This window comes from Heliangelus exortis, chromosome 12 (genome assembly GCF_036169615.1).
Source record: "Heliangelus exortis chromosome 12, bHelExo1.hap1, whole genome shotgun sequence".
Taxonomy (NCBI): Eukaryota; Metazoa; Chordata; class Aves; order Apodiformes; family Trochilidae; genus Heliangelus; species Heliangelus exortis.
Window position 1 is genome coordinate 16582257 of NC_092433.1, and position 20760 is coordinate 16603016.

The 20760-nt window shown below is 46.5% G+C and overlaps 1 protein-coding gene across 2 annotated transcripts in view; it reads right to left on the reverse strand.

The window, feature by feature from the left end:
• FRMD4B (FERM domain containing 4B) overlaps positions 1–16902 on the reverse strand; it is an 83674-nt gene extending 66772 nt beyond the window's left edge. Inside the window, exon 1 of one of the 2 annotated variants that reach the window (XM_071756285.1) lies at positions 16604–16902. In XM_071756285.1, the coding sequence (XP_071612386.1) occupies positions 16604–16765 (162 nt within the window). In that variant the 5' untranslated portion in view covers positions 16766–16902. The remainder of the gene's footprint in view (positions 1–16603) is intronic. The other variant, XM_071756286.1, reaches the window with a different exon arrangement.
• Positions 16903–20760: the final 3858 nt, after the last annotated feature.

Here is a 20760-nt window from a genome sequence, read left to right on the forward strand (position 1 = left end):
CTGCATCAGGAATGTCACCCACCAGAGAGGTCATCTCCAGCAGACAGCTCTCTCCTTGCATGGAGCTCCAGCCCCAGGCAGAAAAGGCTCCTATATCCAAGCCACTATCCACATTTTCCAAACCTCTTCATACAGGGGACACAACCAAAAACTTTATGGCAAAACCACCTCACAAACTTTGGAGCATCAACCACCATTCACTGTATTGTCCCAGTGCAGTGACAGAGGGACATGACTTGGGAGCAGCAATGCCCCATGCTCCAACATGGGAGTCAAGGGGCTGATCCTCCCCTCTTGCTTGAAGAAGAGCTGAGGAGCTTCAAAAAGGACTTCACCATCATAGCATCATAGGACATGGACAGGATTTTGGCCAGGGAAGAGTTCCTGCAGCTCAGGAGGACCCTAAGTCCTCCAAGTGAAGTCTTCCTCCTCAGAGACCCAACACCCAGGAGTCCCTTGCAGACACAGTTTCATCTTTAATTCAATCTGAACAATATAATTGATTTTCTGTGTGGCTGGACCAATCCATCACCAGATGAGCACAGCTGTCTGGCTCAGTGAGGAGGTGCCTGAGCAATCTTTGCATGCTCACATCTATGTTTGCAGCTTATTCTCATTGATTTTGCATTGTCTGTATGAATGATTTTGTCACATTTTTTCCAGCATGTCCCCCAAGCTGGCCTTTTTAGCAGTTGTTTTTAAAAGCCTGCTAATTTTTAAGCCATTATTCAGCAAAAGAAGCTGCAGCATCAAGCTCATGAAGTCTCCCTGTATCTCATTCCCAGTAGGAAATTAGCAGAGCAACCTAACACAGAGCCTCATGTTTGGCAAGAGCAGGATGGGATGCTGGAGTCTTATTTTCTCCCCTAAAGTCACTTGTCTGCTCTGTGCACAAATAAGCAAGAAAAACTCAGACATGGACAGGAATTAAAGCAGTCCAATGTAATATTTTTGGTCTCACTGCATCTCTGCAGCCCCAACTCACAGGCAGACATCTTATTTACCCAGATCTTCAATGAAAAAAGAAGATAAAGTAGAGAAATGCACAATGGAAATTTAATGTGTGGAAATTAAAGCACAGGGAGAGATTATCACCCTATACAGCAGGTTTAAATATTAAAAAAGTTTTCATATAGCTGGACCACCCATTTTTTTCCCCTCAGTCTCACTTGTGACACAAAAATTAAGACAAATTCTCCACCTAAAATCAGGAAGGCAGAGTTTCCAATAGATCAGTCCATTAAAAAAAAAAAAAAAGCAGAGAAAAAAAAGTCTATTTCTTGGATACTTAAATAAATTCCCTGTGATATCTTGAGCCTGAATGTTTATTTGGAAAAAAAAATACCCCTATGCAGGATATTTATGCTTTTTGTGTTTGGCAGAAACATCCTCCCTATTCGAAGTTGGTTGTTACACACAATATTTTTAGACATCCATGTGTGTCATCCAGCAAAAAAAAGAAAAAAAAAAAAATAAGAAAGAAGTAATTAGACAGGGTGTAAACAGGAAATCTCAAAAAAAACCTTGAGCCAAAAAAACCAAAACCAAGCCCTGACAGAATAACATCTCCTGGAGCACAGCTTAGGAATGGGAAATCATGAAGGGTTCAGGTCAGAAGCAAACCAGAATGTTTTGCACTCCCTCCAAACCAGAATTCACCTCCCCAAACTGGGCAAAATTAGATAGATTGCATGGCAGAGCTGGATGTATCTTTCCCTGGCTTCTATTTTTATTTTAAGAAGTTCTGAAGCCTTTACTATTCAAGAAAGCTAAAAAAAAACGACCCTAACAACCCTGTGGCCAAAGAACAGAGGATTATACACAGAAGCTGCACAGAATTTTGACCCAGGATTTGGGCCTCTTTCTAGCACTGAAATGCTGTGAGGTCTGTGGAGGCCTCCCAGCTGCTCTCCTGGGGGATGTGCCAGGATTTGGGATTCAGCAGCCAGGTGCACGTGTGTCACCTTTGGGAAGCTGCTGCCTGGCCAGGGACAGGATGAGGCCAGGGTCCTGCATCCATCCAAAGAGGCATTGCTGGAAGCTTTAAAACCCTCAGCCTTGAGATTTGCCTTGAATAGCCCAAACACCACGAAAAAATGGTGATTCTATGATTCTAAATCTTTTGGAAGTAGCAAACCCCTTCCCCCCCAGCTCTCCTCGTCCCCCTTTGCTCGTTCAGGGTTGTTCCTGAGCATCCACAGGGGCTCTGCCTGGACAACACCACCCAAGTGTGACACCAAGGATTCAGTCCCAGACCTCCACTTCTTATTTCCACGAGCTTCTCACAGGGGAGCTACAAGAAATTCAACTTCACTGGCAGGTGAGTAAGCTCTGGAAGGTATTCTACAGGTAGAAAAAAACTCTGTACTGATGCATCCAGCAGTGAGAAAGGGGGAGAATTTTCACTAACCAAATAGCCAGCACACAAAGCCTTAAACCTGCAGATTTAAAAATGAGAAATTGGGACTCTGGTGCATGATTACAACACAGATTGTGAAAATGGATCATTGGTTCCTGCAACAGGCACATCCTGGTGGCTCAGAGCACTGAAGGAAATCACATGGATAACAAAACCAACAGAGCAATATTTCCATCACAAGATGCTTGTGGTCTGTCAGGAGATGCTGTACCTTTGCCACAAAGATTCAAGCTGAACAATAAGAAGCCCCCAAATCCTCCTACCCTGCTTCTGTTCATGAATTCAGGGGCAGCAGCCCTGCTTTGCAGGTGTAGGAGCCCAGAGCATCATCCTTAAAAGAGAATTTCATCTGAAAATCCCTACCTGAGCTGCAATGAACCAGCTCTAAAGCATCACCAGTAATTTCCTGTGAGGGTTTGCTGGTTTCCCCCCCTCCCAGATCTCTCTTCTGTAACTCATAAGCCTGCAAGAGATTTCAAAGCTTAATATTGAAGCCTCTATGCTGACCTCAGATTTTCATCAGTATTTGAGGGGTTTTTTGATTCAGTCCTGAAGGCATTTAGGATGAGATCCTCAGCTGCCTTGGATCAGCATTGCTTCATTGACTTTGATATAACTGACTGGCTGATGTCTGGCCCATAAACGTGCAGGGCCTGATAAAAATATGAAATTAGATGCAAGAATGGATTGCAATATGGAGGTGCCTTAACTAGGCACCATCTCAGGAAAATAAAAAGCCTTTGCCTGTCCTTCTGGAAGGAAGGGCTCTGCTTGCAGCTGGGGGGGAAGAGGGAAAAAAAAATTATAATGCTTTAAATGACCTCAGAGTTTCCTGGTGTGTCTGTTGGGAGAGCAAAATCTCAGTGTGTTCCAGCACTTGGAGTTGCTCAGAGCTTTAAGGAATAAGCAGAAAAACAGCAAGCAGGAGGTTGGTTTTATACCAGATCCACATTGGTCTCAGAAGTGCCTTGCTGGATGCTCCTTGTCAGCCTCTTTGGAGCCAGAGGGTGCACCCTGAGCCTCTGTGGGTGCCTCTGACTGAGTGCCCATGGTGGGAGATGCTCAGGGGGAAGCTGATGGGTGAAGGGTTGGAAATGCTCTGCCCTCCCAAGGGTGCAGATCTAGGGAAGGTAACCAGCCCTCATCCCACTGCATCCTTCCCCCTCACCTCCTTTGCCTGGAAGGGATGCACTGCAAGGGACACCAAGTGATGCCTCCCCTGCATGGTCACCCTGAGCTCACTGCTCCCTCCTGTCAAACACAAAGGTTGGCTCCAGGTTTCTCTCTGCACACATCAGCCTGGGCAGAAGATGGGTTCTCTGACACAGCTTGCCTCAAGCAGACACAAACTTGCCACGATCCCTCCAAAGCTCAGAACAGAGCTTCCACCAGCTTTAGAGAAGTCTCCAGACACCCTGCCTCTCCTTCCTAATCTTTGGGTCCTAAAGAAACTTTGGGCTGAAGTCCTGGCTCCAGTGAATGCTGCCATTAACTTTAATAGGGCCAGGATTTAGACTTAAATCATTTGTTATCTGTCAACCTTAACAGGAGCCACTGTGCTTAGTTTTAAGGAGCCAGCATTGCTGGCTACATCTTTCACCCTTCATGCCATGAGAAGCCACCCTGTAGGACTCATCTCACCTCACCAGGGTGTCTCCAAGTGTCACTTTGTCTTGCCCAAGGGCTGGGTGGGCTCTGCACGGTCCCATTCCAACCCTCACAGGGTTTCCACCCACAGCAATGGCAGGGACAGAGCCATTCCCATCCTTCTTGTCTTGGGAGCAGCCAGGCAGGGACAAACACTTAAAGACTGACTACAACATGCACAGAAATAACATTTTAAGATGACACAGGCTGTAGAAAATTTACTGAAGCACAACATGGTACAAATGCCCCTTTAATGGTGCTTCCCAGGGAAAGGCTGGCTCTGCTAAAGTTTGGCAGAGACTTAAGAGATAAAACTGGTGCCTGGAACAAGGGCCTGAGAGGCTCTCCAGGTTGCATGGCACCTTCCTAAAATAGCTACATGAACTGAAGATATGCTGAAAAATCTGGCTCCTGCAGAGCATCAACTGACTTCGATGTAAGCCCCACCAGCTGAGCCACTCAAAAAGTCTGGCAAAGCAGCAGCCTGAGTGCTCTCCCTCACTGCAGGCCCTGTGGCTTCTCAGGGCCAAGTGCCAACACATTTTCCATGCAGTTCTCCTTTCCCCCCTTTATTCTACTGTTTCTCATTGCAGAGGATGGCAAATCTAAGGGGCTCTTTCACTGGTTTTATTGATGGTTTGCTGATGGTACAGGACAGGAGGCACAGCCTCTTGTGGTCATTAGAAAGATGCTGCTCACTGGAGCAAGTCACCAGGCTTTAAATCTCCTCCTCCTCCCCTCCCACAGTGCTCAAATGCAACATTCAGAAGTAATGATGAGCACACTGATTAAAAAAAAATAAAAATAAAAAAGCAAAAAAAAAAAAAAAGTGACAAATGAAAATCCTGGGAACAAATTAATTCAGCCTTCATCAAAATGATAAATACAGCATCCCAGCCAGGAGATAAAGCCCTTTTTCAAGGGCAAAATACAAACAAACAGGAGAGCTGTTGCTTCTTGGTGTCTGCCAGGAGCGTGCAAATTAAAAAAAGGTAACTCCTCCCCACAAGGAATTCTGGCAGTGTGTCTGCCTTCCCTGATGCTACTGATGCTGCAGTTCCACGGAGTTGCTGCTGCTCCCTCCCACAGAAGGTGTTGGGGTTGTTCACCCACAACCTGTGCACTGACAGGATTGCTACCAGCACAGCTGCAGCATCAGGGACCCAGCAGAGGGACAAAGAAAGGACCCAGAGAGCATCTCCCCTCCCCTGACACTGCCAAAGGCCAGAGGATGCTGCCAGCAGAGTTATCAGCAGGTGCTGAGTCTCTCTGACAGAGGGAGAATTCAGCTATCTTCTTCTTCAAAGAGCAGCTCCTTTGCTACATCAGTATTTTCCTGATATTAAATAAAGGTTCCTCATACTCCAAACTGAAATGTTTCTCAAACAGGTCATGTCATTCCATGTTCCATGACTCTTGCTGTTCCTCCCACTTTGCAGTGGGTTTAAAATAACGGCAAGAAGGGAATGGACGGGCAACTCTATAGCTAATCCTAAAAAAAAAAAAAAAAAACCAAAAAAAAAACCCAAAAAAGGAAAATTAATAGGAAACAATCAGAGCAAATCTGCTACAGACATAAAGTCAATGAAATACTTCATCCAACATCTGCTTTCCTTGGCAGAGCACAGCTCATAAATTAGTGTCTGGTGGAGCCACGCTTATCACCAGCAGTGCCCAGACACTGCACTCAGGTCATTCCTCTGCACAAGCCCATGAGGAACTTTTATTCCTGTGCAATCTCCTGGGAATTCAGGGGGAGGCAGGGAAAAAAGATCCTATGGGACCAGAGAGCTTTCCTGATGCTACCCAAGGGAGTAAGTATGGTGTTAGCCCCAGATAGGGCACTGCATGGAGGCAGCAGCATCCTCTGCCCTTGAATAATCAGCACCTGATGTGGGCAGGGCAGGACAGGACAGGACAGGACAGGACACCTCTCCTCCTGGGATCTGTCCTGACCTTCTCTCCTCAACCAGGAGATTGGAAACGAATCAGTTAAGCTCCTGCTTCTTTGCTTAAGTCTCTGCAACAAGAATCACAGGAGATATTCTGTGTAGAGCCTCTGGTAACTTTTTGTCTGTATAACCCCATCCCAGAAGCCATCTCTGACCCAACTGAAGCTCAAACTCAGCCTTTCCTTGTTAAAGGAATAGCTGCAGAAGAAAAAACAAATAAATAAATAAATAAATCCCTTTAGTTTACCATCCCCAAAGACCTGCACCCTGCCCTTTATTCCTTTTTGTCTCTCCCCAGCCCTTAAACTCTCCTAAATCTCTTTGGCCTTTCACAGGGAGCTCCTCTGTCCTCCCAACTCCACTTCTTGCTTCATCTCCCCAGGGAGCTCCTCTGTTCTCCCAACTCCACTTCTTGCTTCATCTCCCTGGCTCACTCCAGGTTTTTAAGGGAAGACTCTTGAGTCACAGGCAGGGAAAGCCTTGACCAAATATCTGCCCATCCTCTACAGGAAGCATCTTGCATCTCTTCCCCTCCTGCCCCACACTGGCATCCTCACACCCAGCTCATCCTGTCCCCATCATCTCCCAGAATGATTCAGCTGCTCTCAACACTTGGCAGCAGCCCCTCAGGCCACCCAGACACCAGCTTTGAACAGACATTAGGTAAGCAGGCAATGAAAAATATTAAAAAAAAAAAAAAAAAAAAGTGCTATATTTCAAGTCCACCTGAACTGCAACACTTAAAAAAAATTCAAAGAGCAAGTAAACAAAAGAAGAAAAGAAGAAAGAAAAGAAGAAAAGAAGAGAGAAAAGAAGAAAAGAAAAAAGACTTTAAGGTCTCCAAAAGAAGTGCAAACAGTGGGTACTTAGCAGTGTATCTGTGGCAAGGAGCCAGGCTGCCCAGCCACCAGCACCTTGCCAGGCACTCGGAGGCTTTGCCAGATTTGGGCTGCTGCACACTCCACTTTGAAAGCAAAGCAAGGATCTTGGATCAAAGGCTCTTTCTCAACAGCCACTAACGAGCTCCATGTGCACTGCTGCATCTCCAGTGCCAACCTCTTGATGGAAATCTTTTTTTTTTTTTTTTTTTTGGGGGGGGGGGAGCAAGAGGGGTGGGGACCTACTGATGAGACATTTAGTTCCAGACTGAAAGGAGCTACTGTACCAGCACTGAGCAACTGCCTCTAGGACTTATGAATCTGTGCTTTGTTCAGTTTAAATCATACCTCAACCTATAAGGATCATCTCTGAAAACAGGATTTCTCTAAAATCAGAAATTACAGACCTGCCCTCCAGCTGCAGCAGCAAAGTTAGCAGAATCAACCTTGGATTTACCACTTTCCTGAAGCAGCCAGGGCAGCACAACAAAGGCAGGAATAAGCAGCTGTAAATGCTGGGAATAAACAACCAGACTCTTATCTCCCCAGCAGAGTGCAAAAGATGCAAAGACATTTTTATGGCCTGATCTTTCAGGGCAAAGGATAGAGCAAGCAAAAGGGTTTCAGCCTGTAGTACACCAAAGCACCCCAAAGCAGACTCACTTTGCTCCTTGCTGCTTTCCCCCCTGCACTCCCAGCTCCACAATCTGCATGATGTTTAAGTTGGGGCAAAACGTAGCAGCACCAAACAACTTTATCTCTTGCATCCAAGCATCAGAAATCAATATACAGCCTCTTACCTCCAAGCCACACACCCTCTGGTTTGGAAGGACTGAAGAAAGCCAAGAAGTACCCAAGAGCATGCATGTGCCCTAAGCCTCCACGTTTTCTGTCTGTTCAAGCTGGGAGAAGGGAGACAGAATCCTGGACTTCTTCCTTTGCCACATAATCTCAAGGAAGTGACCTTCGTGCATTTGTGGTTTTGATTACAGAGTCAGAAACAAAAGCCTTTCCAGTCTGAGTCAGGGGATCCAAGAGCTTGAAACGTAATTGTTAAAAATGGAGGAGAGCTGGGAAAGCATGACAATTCTTTTGTTTCCCTTTGTAATATTAACCTCCTTTATTAGGAAACAAAACCAAGTGAAAAAAACCAGCAGTTGCTGACAGAAAGCATAGCAAAAGTCCTCACGGGTCCCTGCCAGCGCCCCCTGTGCTGAGGACCCCCAGACCACCAGCTCCATGCTTGCTGGAAGCTGCCAGGGCCCCTCCAGCTCTTCCTCCCAAAGCATCCCTGCCCAGGGGACAGAAGGGAACTTGATGCTAAAACTTGGCACAGAGCTAAAACTTCAAGCTGCCTCCACTCTCGGCCCCTGGGAGCAGGGGCTGAGCTCTGCAGGAGCAGGAAAGCTCCTCTGCTGATTTATTTGGTGGGTAAATGAAGATAACCAGAGCTTGTCCTCTCCACACACCTGTCCTCACTGCATCCCCTCACCTCCCCACAGGCCCCTGCTGTGACAGGTACCCCCAGGGACAGCTTTTCACTGGATTCTTCCAGCTCCTTTCCAACACACACCTTGGATTGCTGCCTCTGATGTGAGATATGACACTTTGGGCAGAGAACCAGGAGTGCAGAGGTTATTTTCCTGCCCATCAATTAAAACTGGGGTGAGGGCTGGTCTCCAAGACTGCAGTTTGCTGCTGGGAGAGGTGCAGGAGTAAAACCTTTCCCTGCTGATCCATTGCTGCCTTGGCAGGACTGTTTTCTGTGTGTAAAACACCCAAGTTGTACATTATCTCCCTGATTTTCTTCCTTCTGGTGCATCAACCCCCAAGGCTTCACACCTCTGGGCTTTGATACAGCAACACCAAGTGCATCAAGCAGAGCACAGATAACACAGACAAAACCTGAGCTCTCCTCCTAAAGAAATGTCAGGCAACTATGTAACACTGCTTGAACTGACACCAGAAAAAAAAAAAATACAAGGAAAAAAAATAGAACAAAAAAGAAGAACAAATCCAGGAGACTGGAACCTCCAGAGCTCCAACCTGACCTCCAGGCAGGCACAAAATCTCAAATTTACACACTTCAAAATCTAAAACAGAACCCTGATCCTCCTTCCCAAACACAGCTCAGCACTATTATTTTCTTGGGATATGAATATGAGTACCCAAGCTTTTAACTCACCCCCCTCTCTCATACCTTTTGGCTGCATAACTTAGGGTAGAAAGACTGATGCCAAGGGACCAACACAGCCAGGACCTCAACGTGGGCTGGAAGACACAGGCCAGGAGAAACATCACAAAATGCACCAGAGCTGGTAGGAGCTCTGGATATGCCCCAGAACCACCTTTTAGTTGGATGCTCTCTGGTTATTTATGCTCCCCACAAATGAGCAGTAACTATGCACAAAGACGACAAATTATGAAGAATTTTTCACACCCCCCCCTTTTTTTTTTTTTTTTTTCTTATAATGCATCTATGGATTCGATAACCCATCTATTTTAAGAGAAAAAAAATTCAACACCTGGAGTGAACCAGCTTGCTTTTATCAGAATGGGAAGTGAGAACCTCAGGGTCAAACTTCTGAAAGCAACAGCCAGAGCCAGACACCTCCCATTGCTTCCAGCTCCTCCCTAACTCCACCAAACAGGAGGCACCAAGCACCAGAGGCCAACAAGAGGCTCCAACGAGCTGCAGAGCAGAGTCTGAAGCCTGAGTTTTACTGATGCTGGTGGAAGGAGAAGCAGGGCTGGCTGGGGCCACACAATCAAAGAGGAGGAAGCTGCTCTGCTCCCCTCACCTGAGCTCTGGAGCTGCCTCCAAACATCTCCATCAATTCAGACACCTCCAGAGGGCAGCTCACCCCATCCACCTGGTATGTGGTGAGGTGCCAGAGGTGTCTCACCCTCCTTGTTTAAGGCAGAGGAGGCAGCTTTGAGCAGATATCCACCTTTTAGACAGCTGCAGACAGAGATTTTTTTCCCCAAAGTTACTGGGTATGAGCAGTTCTTCTCATAGTTGTGACCTTCTGCACAGTGCTCAATATAAGAGGTTTCATGAAAAAAAACAACACAACCCACAAGCTGGCCCAACATCAGGCAGGAGGATGCCAGCTCAGGTCCAGACCAGTGAGTGAAGGGGTGAGCAGCTGAGACAATTTTGGGTGAGTATTTCAGAGCAACAAACTTGGGTTTGTCTCCAAAACACAGAATCCCTAAAATAAGATGGAAAATAAACAGTGAGTCATTTTTCCTTAGAGAAATGACGTGCAGGTCACCTGGGTGGTGCCAGCTCCTGCCCTGCTGGGATAACCACAGGGACAGGAATAGCTGGAGGAGGGGTACAGCTCCTCAGAGGTTCCAGGGCTTCCAAACACACAGATCTGGGCTGGGTAACTCAGCTCTTGGCCACAGATAGTTTTTTTCTAACTAAGAAAAAATGAGAATTTAAACAGAGCATCCCTTAAGATGCCAGTGGGAAGCTGATAAGGGGTTGAGCAGTCTGCAATTCAGAGGCCACCAGAAGAGCTCCAAGGTGGGGTTTGGGGATGTGACCCCCATCAAAGGTTCTGTTACCCTGCAGTGGATTTCTCCCTGGGAGGGTGGTGAGACACTTGCAGAGGTTGCAAACCACTACAGAATTATATCATTAGCACCCAGTGGTGAGCAGGAAGATGAACACTGATGTCTCCATCCCCAGGACAGCACCTCTTCTACATCAGCTGGAAAACCAAGCCCAGAAACAATAGCCTTCAATCCAGTATTGCTTGGATTGCCCATGACTGCTTTTAATGTCTAAACAGCAGCACTTTTTAGGCTACGTTCAGCATTTTTGACCCTTCTTCTCACCTCCTTTCCCAATATGCAGAGGTGATGGGTGTTGAACTGAATGACAGAGCATTTAGCAAGGAAAAGTGTCCCTGGGTGTTTGTGTGGGGGAGGGAATTTAAGCCAATATATTCCTGTGCCAATAGCTTTATCCTCTTTGCAGTCCCTGAGAATGAACTGGCCTCCATCTGTACAGAAGATTAGTGGGACTGCTAATCACTAATTATGACTCAGAGGTTTTAAGAGCAATGCAGACTGTACAAGGGTGGCCTGATTTTCAGAAAATGAGGAGACAAAGATAGCACACGGGGCTATTTTAAGCACATGGACAGTCCCAAGCAAGACTGCAAAGAGCTGCAGGGACAGGGCCAGCAAAAGGAGCAAAAAAAAACAAAACAAAAAAAAAGCTAAACACTCAGAAAGACAAAAAATTAAGTATGGAAAAATCAGAACGTACCTGAAATACTTCATTTGCCTTTTCATAAGGCAGTTAGAACAAGCTGGACAGCCCCTCTACACAAAATGAAATTAAGATTAATCCAGGCAAAAGTTCCTGCAGTGCCACCTTGGTCCAGGGGTCTGCTTTTGAAAAGAGGCACCAGCAACATTTGAAAGCCAACGAATTTTGTGAGCTGTGTCAGATTAAAAAAATATATATTTATACAGGCCAAAGGTTTAGTGAATAGAAGGCACTGTTTGAAACTGGCACTGAGACACCTTGAAGGAAATGAAGTGAAGTTCCCAGTCTGGTTGTGAAGTTTGTCTGTTAGGGTAAAGGGAGGAGTGGTACAAAAATCATTTTTGTTTGAAGAAAGTCTCTCAAACAGAAAACACTCTATCAGGAGCTCAAATGGAAACACGTCTGGCAGAGAGCTTTGGAAAGCTGCTGGTGGGAGCCATGGAAAGCCAAACTGAACTGAAAGCTGTCAGAGGGGCAGTACCCAGAGCTGGTCTTGTTCTCAGCTCCAAAAGAGGCTCTCCCAAATCCCAGCAAAACCTCTGTGTGCCATGTGTGGGTGTGCCTGAGGTTTCAGGAAGAGCCAAAGCTCTGCAGGTGATGTACAAGCAGTGTCACAGCCTAAGATCAGATCCCTTCAAAAAAAAAAAAAAAAAAAAAAAAGCAGCTGGATGAAAGCACTCAGAGCAAAGCTTTGCAGAGCAACCAGTAATTCCCAGTGCCCAAGCTGAAATCCCAGCATTCACTAAAGAGGTCTTCAGGCTTCCTTTGGAAAGCCCTGATCCAGAAGAACACCCGAGATCATAGAATCATAGAATTGGCTGGGTTGGAAGGGACCTCAGAGATCATCAAGTCCAACCCTTGATAGGGACCTCAGAGATCATCAAGTCCAACCCTTGATCCACTCCCACTGCAGTTCCCAGCCCATGGCACTGAGTGCCACATCCAGGCTCTTTTGAAATATCTCCAGGCATGGAGAATCCACCCCTTCCCTGGGCAGCCCATTCCAATGGCTGATCACCCTCTCCAGAAAGAAATTCTTTCTAATATCCAACCTAACCCTCCCCTGGCACAACTTGAGACCTCTTGTGCCCTCTTGTCTTGCTGAGAGTTGCCTGGGAAAAGAGCCCAACCCCCCCCTGGCTCCAACCTCCTTTCAGGGAGTTGGAGAGAGTGATGAGGTCTCCCCTGAGCCTCCTCTTCTCCAGCCTCAACACCCCCAGCTCCCTCAGCCTCTCCTCATAGGATCTGTGCTCGAGTCCCTCCACCAGCCCAGTTGCCTCCTTTGGACCTGCTCCAGCACCTCAATCTCCTTCCTGAGCTGAGGGGCCCACTCCCAAGGTTGGTCTGGTGCAAAGCTCTTCCCTGACATCACCACTCCAGCCCCACTTTTCATCATTGTGAAAAGAGGAGGAAAAAGGCATCTCCAACTCTGTTGTCAGCATTTTTTAATTTTTTCTTTTTTTTTTTTTTTTGCAATGAGAAGTTAAGGTGTGGTAGCAGAGGAAACAGTCCTCAATATCCCAACCACCTACGTGAGCAACACCGGAAACAGAAGTCAACCACTTCCTCTCCTACCCCTCCACCCCAGGTACAAATGGGATGGACACACATACAAAGCTGCTTTATTCTGCTTTGTCAGCAAAACTTTTTTCACTTCACTCAGAGGAAATGACCTTTCAGAGGCTAAAAAGCATTGTGTCTGAAAAAAAAAACCAAAACAAATCACCACATGAATTCAATTTACACTTTTACACCAGAGATCATTGGCTAAATGAGCAGAATTGCTTTAGCCCAGGGATGCTCCTCTACCCACTGCCCATCCAGCAGATATTAATCACAATGTGTCATCATATTCTGCAGGGAGTTTGGGGACAGTTTGCCTAATTTCTCTTTTTTCCTCTGCAACAAGCAGACTGACATAGGCACTGTAACCCTGACACTCAAGTGTGCACTTAACTAGGTTTGCATTTATAACAAGTTGGCTGCATCGTCAGACCTTGATACTGTTTCATTCATGCTCAAAGCATTGAATGAACATACCATGAGATTTATAGGAATAAACTGGTATTTGTAGCCTAGGGACATAGATGCACCAGTGATATGGTACTGTTGACATCCCAGTGGTTGTCAGGACAGTGGTGACAGCAGTAACTGAACACAGGGCAGGTGCTGAAGCCTTCACCTCTGCTTTTAACCTCATTTATGTAAAAATTTCACTTTCCATTTTCCTGGGCTATAATTAAGTCTAAGACAGGTGGCCTAGAAAACCAGGATGTGGACAGCCCTGCCAAAAGCTTTATTTTGGAAGAAGTATCAGGACACCCACAAGTGCCATGCTGTCCTTTTGGGGACAGAAGCCACCCCAAAGCCTGTCTGGCAGGCCAAAGCTCTACGTGCCACAATTCTACAACAAAAAACAACCCTTGCTCTTTTCCCTAGGAGGAAGTGGGTACCCTCACACAAAAGCTTCTACATTAAATTGTCAGCTAGGATTCTTCCCAAGCCCCAATAGTTCAGACTGATTTGCAGCAGCCAGAAGACCCACAGCAGCTCTTCCAGCTCTGTTTTTTCTAGGACAGGCTTTCAGATGCTCTCTGCCACAACCAAGACAATGTTCCCTGGCATCCAACCCAAGTGCTGACAGAGGAGACTGTATTCACACACTGTACAACCCTCCTACCCTCACAAGGTTATTCCAGAGTGGGATGGGACACCCCAACAAGACTTTGGCTCACAAACTCCCCCAGATGGGCTGGGAAAACAGGACAAGCCCACTGCTTTGACAGATGATGGCAAACACCTTGGAGCAGAGAGCACCTGAGCTGCTCTTGCTGGGCTGGGGCTGAAGTCCCTGCACATGACTGGGAGGAAACAGCATCCTGTAAGACCTCAGAAGGTGTTGCCTACACACACATGCTGGATGTAAGAAGGCTAAAAAGAGAAGGTGACTGACAAAGGCTGGTTTGCTCTTGTTTGGTTTTTGGTTTTTTTGGGGTTTTTTTGGTTTTTTTTTTTCTTCTGTACTTAAAGCTGCTAAGGCAGGTAAAGGCTTTATATCAGCAGAGAGGATTTCAGCCTCCCTGACCAGCTCTGCCCCTGTGACAATCTCTGCACCTGCCAGCTTCAGACTTTGTGACCTGTTTCCTAATTTGTTACGTGATGCACAGCCCAGGGAATCCTCCTAGGGAGCAAAAGTATAAGTTCAGTCAAAGAGCCTTTATATTCAAGCCTTTATAAGAGCAAAATTATCTATTTTCACACCTGGAATATGAATGGAGTTGGAGAAATACAAACGTTCTTAATGAAAGCAAAATGGGAAAGGACTTTGTTGAGCACCTGTCTGGGTGTTAATATTACTAAGAACACAAGGCAAAAATCTGTTTTCATCTGCCTGCTACAGGACTTGCAAGAACATAAGACAAGTAGCATCCCCGGAAGGTAGGAGGGTGCTGTTACATATTACAGGCAAAGTGCACAAAGAAGATAATTTTTCCAGGAAAAAAGAAATTTTACTTGATTCCAGCTCTTACAGCACTCTGATATCCCAACAAACCAGGGACTTTTAATGCTGCTTGCTCAGTCCTGCACCCACTGGACCCAGCCAGGGCTTAACAGCAAAGAGCCAAGACCTCAGCACAAAAAGCATTGTGTTGCACAACTCAAGGAAGAGCTGCAGGGCATTCTTTGAGCCATCTCTCTTTTCATACACCCCAAATTAGCACTAGGAAATTCCTGACATTAAAATATGAGAGTCGCCTTGTTTCTGCCTGGTTTCATCTCCCAGGGATGACAAGGCACAGCCCGACTCTCAGTGAAGCAAACACCAGGCAACAGGTCACTGCCTGTCCCCAGCAGTCTGGCTGTGTCCCCCATGGCTGTGACAAGCAGAGAGAAGCAGGGGGGGATGCTCTCTGTCCACACCCCTGGCTCCTGGGCCACCTGGAAGGATGACACAAGGTCCCATCTGCTCATTTTACCCATTTTCACATCTCCACTTTAGGACACAGGCATTTTTTAGTGATGCTGTTCATAAAGGTGGCAGATCAATCCACAGACAGCCACCAGGATACAGTGGGTTTGGACTGAGGTACAATCACACTTTGTTTTGGAAAAAAAAATAAATAAATCTCTTTTCACTTTGAGCCAGCTAGAGAACTGCAGCTGAACATGCTGCTGTCAGAGCTGGTCCTTACTGAGACATTATCCCAGCCCTGGAGGGACAGGATTTGCCTCCATGGGGACACAGCAGGCAGTGAAGGCAGCCTGAGCTCACCACTTGTGTGAGCAGACTCCAGAAATACCAACCGCACAGTACAGGTGGAGCTGGATTGTGTTTATAGAGAAAGAAGGGAGCCAGGGCTGGATCCCACATTTCTTCAGGCCAGTAAAGGTGGGCAAACAGGGAGCAATGATGTCTGTACTCCTGCATTCCCCTGCTGTACACAATCCACATCCCTCAAGTGAAACACACTATATAGGTATCACAAACTACTGACATCCATCACCTGTACAAGATGTCAAAATGCATTCGAGCCCTTGGAAGCATTTCTGTCACCAGAAAACTTTTCTCCCTCTTCTGGGCATCCCTTAGAGCTAAAGAGCAACAGATGTCTCTTGGATTAAATAGACATAGATGTCCTTTCAGCACAACTTTCCCTTGGATGTTACATCCTGATGGCTCTGGAGAGAATAATTCTCTATATTGCAAGAGGGAGAAGGGAGAAGCAGCTTTGAGATGCTCAGGGTAATCCAGAGAATTCTCACACCACGATCGGGCACACATCACAAGTTCACACATGAGATAGAAACACAGACACACAAAAATAAGTAACTGCCAGCAAAATAGGGACTCCAGAACGAGTGACACGGCACTGCCACTGGATACACCAGCAACTGCGAGCACCGTGCCCGTTCTGCCGGTGGAAAGGGGAGGGAACCTCCCAGGAGTTGTTTCGGGACCTGTTGCAGCCTCCACCCCAATAACAACCCCTCTGCAAGGCAAAGTACTCTCTCCCGACAGTCTGCTGCTGTTCAGCGACACAAAACCAGGGAAAAGCCCAGCCAGGCTCTCCCAGCAGGTCCCCAGTGCCCCACGGAGCCGAGGTCCCGAGTGCGGGGACAGCGACAGCAGCACAAGGGGCTGCAACACGGATGCAGCCGGCTGCTCCTGCACATCAAATATCGAAAATTTCTCCCCCCAGCCTCTCCATTCAAAGCAGACACCTAGAACTGGCAGTTTCAAAGCCAACATCGGGCACCAGCAGAGGATTATAGGAAACCTGTCAGGTAGCTCCACAGGGGCACCATCCATCCTCTCCCCCCCCACCCAACGCAGCCACCGCACCTGAGCTATCACGGTGCTTTTTTAACAAAACCTCGGTTTACTATTAGGGCTTTCTTTTTTTTGTTTTTTTTTTACCTGGTAGACATCCCGGAGGCCACACCATGTCCTCAGGGCTTGCCGGCAGGCTCGCAGCCGGGCCGCGTACCATCTCCTCAGCGCTGCCACCGTCACCGTCCAGACCAAGCGGCTGCCGCTGAAGAGCAGATCCTCCACCCCGCACATCAACACCGAAGCCATGGGGCAGCTGGCTCCCGGCGGCAAAACCCCAAATTCCCGGTCCTGGCAGGCTCCCCTCCTTCACTCAGAAGCCTGGCATGCCGGCAGCCCGGCTTTATAGGGCGGGAGGAGGGTGTTGGGCAGAGCCCGCACAACAAACTCCTCTTTGACGGCGCTTCCTGGGCAGGTTCCCAGGCACGGGATGCGGAGCCAGCGGCTGCAGCAGCTCACACAGCAGCCCCGTCCTTCTTAGCCGCTTATATAAATCTCCGTTAAGCTCCAGTAGCTACCACGACTCATTCTAATTCAATTTTAACCCCCCCTTTTTTTTTTTTTTCCCCGACGTCAACCCCCGTTCAGACGCGGCGGGAAAAAGCAGGAGACGGATCCCGAGCGTCCAACCCCTCCGCACCTCGGGAGTGCTGGGCAGGAGCTTTCCACGCAGCCCCGTCCACCCCACACCCACCCACCAACCCTTCCGTGCGGGGAACAAAGCTGTCAGCGTTTGCTCCCGGCTGAGGCAGTGCCCAAATTATACATTAGAAATCCTAGTTTTAAAATAAAGCACCTCCGGGAGCCAGAGAATGGAGGGGAGGGAGGGGAAGGGGGGGGATAAAGTGGCGAAAAAAAAGAAAAAAAAAAAAGATCAGAATACTCCTGCAGAAATAGCACCAACTTCTACTTCTCTGCTGGCTCAGATCAGATGCCCACAGCACAAAGCCATCTCCCTGCTTCCACTTGCTTGTTGCACCTTACCAATTATAAGCTGAACCTGCTAAAAAAGCCAATAAAACCCTCTAAAAGAGACATTTTTTGCCCTGCTCCTAAACTAACATAACCCCATTAACCCAGCACTTGGTGCATGAGAAAAACAGAGCTGTTTATGCTAGTGAAGCTCTCCACAAACAGCCCACAGCAAATAAACACTGAAATAACAACCCACGAGAGACTCCAGCCTTGCCTTAATAGGGAGTATAAAATCAAGCAGTACTTTGTCCTTTTGGGAATTAAACCCAGCTGCACCTTTCATTTGGGAGCTTTTTCCTCTGAAAAGCTAAGGCAGGGTGAAAGTCAAAAGGCAATTAAACTTTTTAAAACCCATCCGAGGGTGTGACATTACCCAAGCTTTTGGGGACAGAAGCTGCAGGAGGGGCCCATATGCATCAAGACTTTGCTGAAGGAATTGCTCAAAGAGCAGAGTTTTGGCTAAAACCATCAGCAAGACCAACCTCTCTCTAGAAGTCATCTCTGTTAGGCAATGAAGTGAATGCAAAGGGGACAGGAAGGGTTTGTATGGGAGAGCTAAATCCTGATGTTGCTGGTAATGGTTCCTCCCAAGGGCACTGAATGCAAATGGTCTCTACACCCAACTCCAGCACATTGCAAGTATTCACAAAACCCATTTTATTCCCTGTTAATCAACCTCCTTTGCATTATAAGAGCCCAGACTCATGCACAGGCAGCTCCTGTGTTGGAATTCTGCAGACAGATCACTGCCTGCTCCAGGCTTGGGACCTGTGTCTCCAAGCATCACACTTTTGCCTTTTACACAAAGCAAGAGCAGCTTTGCTCCTCTTGGTGCTGCTGGCTGCTGGCTATGCTGCTGCCAGGGAGTTTTAAATCTCTCCAAGACTTGCTTTTGTAGGAGGAAATTAATGACAATAGCATTTAAAATATTCTTAGAAGTGAGCTGGTGAAGAGAGACACAAATTGTTATAACAAAAGGCAAGTAAAGACTCAGACTACAACTGAAATCCAGCACCCATATACCCACCAAGAGTTTAAGTGGCTCTTCTGTGGCCACAAAGTCTTCCTCCAATACTGCCCATAATCCATTTTGTGTTTGGAGACAGAGTGCAAATGGACAAAATGGAAAAAGTTTCCACTGGGAAAGAGCAGTGACAAATATCTAGAGTTATTCCAGTAACCTAAGCCAGTACCAGCACCAGGTTTGGCAGTGGGGACTTGCCATTCCCTCAGATAACTCTGCTTCAGAGAGGAACCAGCCAGGAAAATCTCCAATGGCATCTGTGTTCTGGCCAAGTCATACCCAAATTTAAACACAGATGAAAAAAAAATAAAATACAGTTTCAAGTTCCATTTTGAAAGAAAAGAAAGAGCCTTGTAGTTAAGAAACAGTGCAGGGAGCAGCCTCACCCTGAGCCAGGAAAATCCAACTAACCCCCTGCAAAAAGTTTAAAAGCTTCTGCTGTGCCTGCTGCCTCTGGTGCCTTTTTGCTTTCCTTATCACCTCATTAGAGTGGAAAAATTAAGGATGAGGATCTTCTCTTTTAGCACTGTATTTTAAAAAAATTGATCTATGATTCCTGGCATCTTTAAATAAAGAACTTCCACGTTTTGCACTCTTTCTGCTTTGCAAATTGCTGTGTTCTTAAGCAATGCTCTCAGATAGCTCCATCTCAGACAGATGTATGTCCTCAGACCCTCCCTCCTCAGCACTCCCAGCTGCTTTACCCATCAATATTTCCATTATTTCCATTCCTTTCCAGATGACCCAAGTACATGAGGCAGTAATCACACCACAGTCCCTTGTCCCTTGAACCTGGGCATAGTGATGAACACCCAGAGAACAAAAAAAGAGAAAGCAAAAGTTTACAATGCAAAGACCTAAATGCAGGTTAGAATAATTTTGGTCTTTTAATATGCAGCTGATGAATCACCCAATTCAAATCAATCTTGGTCTTTTATTGACTTCTACTTCCAGACCTGATTGCAAGGGTCTTAATTTGAAGTATTTAAATAATATCCAGGCTCCTTGAAAACAGATCACAGAAAATTCAGCAAGGGAAAGCCAGGAGGGTAGTCAGAGGGTTTCCCAAAGTATCCAGATCTCAGTTCTGGGAGGAAGGGGAGGAAGACAGATACCTCAGGAAAATTCTTTGGAGATGTAGGGACCACTTTCAAGGGAGCACAAGAGACAAATACTATGAATTTATTTGCTGTACAGCTACATGAGCAACAGACCCTGGTAAGGAATAAGCCTACACAGCAAGAATCTAAGGAGAATATCCCTTATTAAGAGAGAAAACTTGATGTGTGCCAGATTCATGCTTTTCCTTATATTATTGATTGTAGCTACAGGAATAATGAGTATTTAAAAAGACCAAAGGTTTGCTACCAACATAATGGGAAAGGATACCATGTGGATTCTCAGCCTTCTGCACGATACCTTCTGTGCCAAAATGAGGGAATGAGGCTCAGCTGAAATGCTGCTGCTCTGTTCAAAGTAGCTCCTGTGCAGTTCACAGGAACTGAGAATTCATCTGTGAGACCAGAGGACAAGAGCATCAATCTTCCCTTCCATCTACAAAGCAGTGATGCTCCTAGATAGGACTTTTGATTAGAGAGAGAGGAAAAAGGCCACATGCACATCAAGTCCCTGGTGGCAGGTAATGAAATGAAGCTTTCATCATTTCTGCTCTGAACTTTCAGCAGTGAAAGGTGAGGTACAGTGAGCTATATATGGCCAGCAGATGAGTGGTGCCTTAAAACACACCAGAATTTGGCCTCATCTATTGGCTGGGCATGATTGCAACCAATGTTTCTGGCTGCTCTACAGAATATTATGGAAGTTCAATGAAGAAAAAAAAGAGGAAAAAAAAAGGAGGAGGGAAAAAAAGGAGGAGGGAAAAAAAAGGAGGAGGGAAAAAAAAGAGGAGGGAAAAAAAAGGAGGAGGGAAAAAAAAAAGGAGGAGGGAAAAAAAAGGAGGAGGGAAAAAAAAGGAGGAGGGAAAAAAAAAGGAGGAGGGAAAAAAAGGAGGAGGAAAAAAAAGGAGGAGGAAAAAAAAAGGAGGAGGAAAAAAAAGGAGGAGGAAAAAAAAAAGGAGGAGGGGAAAAAAAGGAGGAGGGGAAAAAAAGGAGGAGGGGAAAAAAAGGAGGAGGGGAAAAAAGGAGGAGGAAAAAAAAGGAAGGAAGAAGGAAGAAGGAAGAAGGAAGAAGGAAGAAGGAAGAAGGAAGAAGGAAGAAGGAAGAAGGAAGAAGGAAGAAGGAAGAAG